At 42.2% G+C, this 6,039-nt stretch overlaps 1 protein-coding gene across 1 annotated transcript in view; it reads right to left on the reverse strand.

Moving 5' to 3' along the window:
* lamb2 (laminin, beta 2 (laminin S)) overlaps window positions 1-6,039 on the reverse strand; it is a 167,856-nt gene that overhangs the window by 34,374 nt on the left and 127,443 nt on the right. Inside the window, exons 21-22 of the mRNA XM_043708610.1 lie at window positions 4,812-4,863; window positions 4,563-4,659 (exon numbers count right to left, since the gene is read on the reverse strand). Coding sequence (XP_043564545.1) covers window positions 4,563-4,659; window positions 4,812-4,863 — 149 coding nt within the window. The remainder of the gene's footprint in view (window positions 1-4,562; window positions 4,660-4,811; window positions 4,864-6,039) is intronic.

The following is a 6,039-nucleotide window of genomic DNA, read 5'->3' on the forward strand; positions in this document are numbered from 1 at the left end:
GGTGGAGTTGTTGGCAGTGAGGAAGGATGTGTCAGGTTACAGCGGGATATAGATAAGTTGCAGAGCTGGGCAGAAAGGTGGCAAATGGAGTTCAATGTAGCTAAGTGTGAGGTGATTCACTTTGGTAAGAGTAACAAAAAGATGGGGTACTGGGCTAATGGTCGGATACTTGGTAGTGTGGATGAGCAGAGGGATCTTGGTGTCCATGTACACAGATCTTTGAAAGTTGCCACCCAGGTAAGTAGTGTGGTGAAGAAGTCATATGGCGTACTGGCTTTTATTGGCAGAGGAATTGAGTTCCGGAGTCCTGAGGTCATGTTGCAGTTGTATAAGACTCTGGTGCGGCCGCATCTGGAGTATTGTGTGCAGTTTTGGTCGCCATACTATAGGAAGGATGTGGAGGCACTGGAACGGGTGCGGAGGAGGTTTACCAGGATGTTATGGTAGAAAGATCATATGAGGAAAGGCTGAGGCACTTGGGGTTGTTTTCATTGGAGGAAAGAAGGTTTAAGGGTGACTTGATAGAGGTGTACAAGGTGATTAGGTGTTTCGATAGGGTCGACAGTGAGAACCTTTTTCCACGTATGGAGTCAGCTATTACAAGGGAGCATAGCTTTAAATTAAGGGGGGGTAGGTATAGGACAGATGTTAGGGGTAGGTTCTTTACTCAGCAAGTCGTGAGTTCATGGAATGCCCTGCCAGTAGCAGTGGTGGACTCTCCCTCATTATGGGCATTTAAGCGGGCATTGGATAGGCATATGGAGGATAGTGGGCTAGTGTAGGTTAGGTGGGCTTGGATCGGCGCAACATCGAGGGCCAAAGGGCCTGTACTGCGCTGTATTCTTCTATGTTCTATGTTCTATGTCCCTGCTGTAGACAGTCCAGGTCTCAGAGCCATATAGAAGAGCGGGAACCCACCAAAGCTATGTAACCCATGACCTTGGTGTCGGATCTGATGTTGTTGCTCTCAAACACCCTTTTACTCAGACTAACGAAGGCTGCGCTAGCTCACTGGAGGTGATGCTGGATCTCTTCATCAATAGCTGACCAATAACATACCTATTGCCAATGTCAGGCTGACAGATCTGTAGTTCCCATGCTTCTCCCTACACCCTTTCTTAAATAAAGGCACAAAGTTAGTCACCCTCCAATTCTCTGGTGCTTCACCCATAGTTATAGATGATACAAATATTTCTGCTCGGGATCCCACAATTTCTTCCCTACCTTCCCACAACATCCTGGGTTACCATTGATCAGGTCCTGGAGATTTATCCACCTTCATGTGTTCTAGTCCTAGGGAATGTTACTGAACTAAGAGACCTTGGAGTGCAGGTTCATAGCTCCTTGAAAGTGGAGTCGCAGGTAGATAGGATAGTGAAGAGGGTGTTTGGTATGCTTTCCTTTATTGGTCAGAGTATTGAGTACAGGAGTTGGGAGGTCATGTTGCGTCTGTACAGGACATTGGTTAGTCCATTGTTGGAATATTGCGTGCAATTCTGGACTCCTTCCTAGCGGAAAGATGTTGTGAAACTTGAAAGGGTTCAGAAAAGATTTACAAGGATGTTGCCAGGGTTGGAGGATTTGAGCTATAGGGAGAGGCTAAACAGGCTGGGGCTGTTTTCCCTGGAGTGTCGGAAGCTGAGGGTTGACTTTATAGAGGTTTATAAAATTATAAGGGGCATGGATAGGATAAATGGACAAAGTCTTTTCTCCGGGGTTGGGGAGTCCAGAACTAGAAGTTATAGGTTTGGGGTGAGAGGGGAAAGATATAAAAGAGACCTGTGGGGCAACTTTTTCACATAGAGGGTGGTATGTGTATGGAATGAGCTCCCAGAGGAGGCTGGTACAATTGCAACATTTAAAAGGCATTTGGAGGGTATATGAATAGGAAGGGTTTGGAGGGATATGGGCTGGGTGCTGGCAGGTGGGACTAGATTGGGTTGGGATATCTGGTCAGCACGGACAGGTTGGACCGAAGGGTCTGTTTCCATGCTGTACATCTCTATGACTCGATGACTCTATCTCCAGCACTTCCTTTTTTTCATTAGGAACTGTTTTCAAAACATCACTATTTATTTCCCCGAGTTCTCTACTTTCATTTTTTTTCTACACAGTAAAAACTAATGCAAAATATTAATTTTGTATCTGTCCCATCTCCTATGGTTCCACACATAGCTGACCTTGTTGATCTTAAAGGAGCCCTATTCTCTTTCCAATTGCTGTTTTGCTCTTAATGTACTTGTAGAATCTCTTTGGATTATCCTTAACTGTATCTGCTATCACATCCTCTCTTTGCTCTTAAGAAGTTTTCACTCTTAAGAATGCCCCGACACTTTTTACACTCTTCAAGAGATTCATTTGAAACCAGTTTTTTATATCTAATATATGATTCTTTCTTATTCTTGACTAGAACCTCAGTATCTTTATTTATCTATTGTCCCTACTCTTACCAGCCCTACCCTTCACTCTAACAGGAACATAATGCCTCTGAATTCTTGTTATCACATTTTGAAAGCCTCCCACTTGTCAGTCATCTGTGAACAGTCTACTCCAATCGATATTTGAAAGTTCTTGTCTCATACCATTAAAATTTGCCTTACTCCATTTAAGGAATTTAACTTTATGGAAGGTTTATCCTTTTCCATAACTATTTTAACACTAATAGAATTCTGATTACTCGTCCCAAAGTCTTCCCCTACTAACACTTCAATTACTTGTCCTGCCTTGTTTCCCAAGAAAAGGCCAAGGTTTGATCCATCTCTAGTATGTACATTTACATATTGATAAAGACAATTTTCTTGAACACATTCAACTAAATCTTCACCGTCCAAGCCTTGAACACCATGGCAGTCCCAGTCATTGTTTGGAAAATTAAAATCCCCAACTATTAAAACTCAATTATTCTTACTTTCTTACTTACTCTTACTTATTACTCTCATTTTAAAGTGCAAGTAAAGCTCTATCTACTCTGTGTCCATCAAACATTCCCATGACAGGGACAGCACAGGGTTAGCTACAGAGTAAAGCTTTCTCTACTCTTTTAAAGTGAAAATAAAGCTTACTCTGTACTGTTCCCCCACTACCGTTTGTAAGTTCTTTCCTGCTTCTTTTATACTCCTCAAGGGCCTTGTTGGACCTCTGTTTCCTAAACCTGACAAATTGTTCCTTTCTCTTTTTAATTAAACTCATAACATCTCTCATCATCCAAGGTTCCCGAATCTTTCCATCGTCATCTTTCATCCTCACAGGAACATGCTGGTCTTGAACAGTGGTCAGCTGGCATTTAAAAGACTCCCAAATGTCAGATGTGGATTTACCTTGAAACAGCTTCCCTCAATCCAATTTCTCCAGTTCTGTCTAATACTGTTGTAATAGCCTTCTCCCAGTTTGCACTTTCACCCGAGGGCAAGTCTTATCCTTTTTCCACAACTATCTTAAAACTAACAGAATTATGATCACTCTTCCCAAAATGCTCCCTCACTGAAGCTTCAATCACCTGGCCAAGCTCATTCGCCGATAACGAGGTCTAATATGGTCCTTTCCCTAGTTGGATTATCTACATATTGTTTCAAGAATCCATCCTGGATGCACCTACAAATTCTGCCCCATCTAAGCCTCTGGCACTAAGGGAGCCCCAGTGAAGATTGGGAAAATTAAAATCACCTACTATTATAACCCTGTTGAATTTCCATCTTTCCATGATCTGTTTACATATCTATTGGGAGGCCTGTGGTATAACTCCCATTATAGTGATTGCACCTTTCTTTTTTGAAAATACTACCTATATTGTCTTGCTGGATGAGCCCTCCAAGGTGTCCTTTCTCAGTACAGCTGTGACATTCTCCGCAATCAGTAATGCTATCCCATCCAGCCCTTTCACATCCCTCTCTATCACTGAATCATCTAAAAGTTGAGTTGCTAGACCTGCCTTTCTCTCAACCAGGTTTCTGTAATCATAGTCCCTAGTACTAATTCAGCCTCTAACGTGATCTGTCTTTATTACCTTGTATTAAAATAAATGCACTTCAGCCTGCTAGTCCTGCTATGTTCATTAATCTAGTCCTGCCTGTTCTTCGTGCTAGACTTGATTTAGCCCCTTTCTTCTCTACAGACACTCTACATGATGACCTACTATCTTCTGGATTAGTGGTGCTGGAAGAGCACAGCAATTCAGGCAGCATCCGAGGACAGGCAAAATCGACGTTTCGGGCAAAAGCCCGCCTGTCCTCGGATGCTGCCTGAATTGCTGTGCTCTTCCAGCACCACTAATCCAGAATCTGGTTTCCAGCATCTGCAGTCATTGTTTTTACCTCCATGATGACCTACTACTTTGGTTCCCATCCTCTTGCCTCACTAGTTTAAAGCCTCCCTCGTGGCAATAGCAAATCTCCCTGCAAGGATATTAGTGCCCCTCTAGTTTAGGTACAACTTGATTGTGAGATCAAGATTTGAGTCTTCAGCTGACACCATTTTAACTGTCTACAATTTCCGAATTGTAGCCCGTGCCCTGTGAGTGAAGAGAACATTCTCTGTAGAGGGAAAGAAAAGAAACATCTGCTCACCTCGACACTGCACATTGGGATTGCCCCAGTAATTCTCCTGGCAGTCTGTGCAAAACTGACCCCCAAACCCAGGGCGGCAATGACACTGGCCAGTGAACTGCAAAGAAAAAAACACAAAATCAACCTCAGAAGCGAATCCACTACGCTTTGAAATATTTCATCCCGTTTCTCAGATAACCTGTGCTGTATATGACAATTTCAGGCATATTCTTATCTTTCTTCTGTTATGAAGGTGTAGAGGTCCTGTACCTTTAAGAGAGCTGAAAACCAACAAGGCATGCTGGACACAGCACAAAGTGTTCTGAACAAGGTAACAATGGAACACTTGGTCAAAACAGTTAGCAGCAGATGGGTTGCCATAAGACAAAAACAAATTCAATTTCGGCCAGTTTAAATTATGCCCAAGATACCAGAATCGAAACAAATTTGAATTTAGTATTTTGGTAATATTAAAACCAATGAAATGATCCAATGTTTTGGGGTATAAAACGGGACATTTTGAACATCTAGAGAGAGAACTGCCAAAAGACTAACCCATGCAGGCTGTTAGCTCAAGAGCTCTCTGAGAGATACCTGTCTGTGGAAGGAGTTTGCACAGCAGAGCATCGAAACTGACCTGGGGAGAATCTAAGGGGATTCGGCAAAACTGGCTAGTTTTGAAACGTGATTCTTTTTTTGTAAATCTTATTCAGGATTTTTTAAATCGAACTAGTGTTGTAGAGTGGGAGGTAAAAGATAGGTTTAAGAGAAATGAGTTGTAAATAGTTGTTGGTTTTAATATGCTCAGTTGGACTTAAAGAATAAATTTATTAATTTTTACTTCAAATACTGACTTCTGGGATAGTTCTTTGCCTCTCGAATTTTAATAGATTACAACATGGGGTGAATCATTTGTGTTGCTGGTGTAAATTAGCAGAGGGGTGTACCCCATGTCGTAACACTTCCCATTTTTTCTTTTGCTCTTTGGCTGGTTCTCTGTACAGATGATGGGAGGTAGACAGTGCCACAAACCTCTCCCTATCCAGCTCTATGGGAAATTCTGGGAATTAGTCGCTGGACTCATCTGAGCATCTCCAAAATTCTTTGATTCTCCCATTTCCACTTGTACATCCTCCAGTAATGCAGCTTGTGATTAGAATTGGGACAGGACTTGCAGTTACATGTAATGTGGGAGATATTGTGATAGAACATGTTTCAGCTAAACACTTGCTGCTGTTCAGGAGCACAGGTCATAAATTTGGGCATGCACAGAACAATGTATATTGGCTATTTTTTCATCACTGAGTCAAAATTCTGAGGAATCTAACATCACTGAAGAACCCTTTCACCACACAGTCCACAGTAATTCAAAATGCATGCTCAGCATCACCACCACAACAGCAATAAGGGATGAACAAATCAGCTTTTGGACTTGCCTGTGATGTCCACATCTAGAGCAGAAAGACCAGAAAATTTGTCCTCAGTGATCCAGATTGAA

Source organism: Chiloscyllium plagiosum, chromosome 18 (assembly GCF_004010195.1).
Source record: "Chiloscyllium plagiosum isolate BGI_BamShark_2017 chromosome 18, ASM401019v2, whole genome shotgun sequence".
Classification (NCBI taxonomy): Eukaryota; Metazoa; Chordata; class Chondrichthyes; order Orectolobiformes; family Hemiscylliidae; genus Chiloscyllium; species Chiloscyllium plagiosum.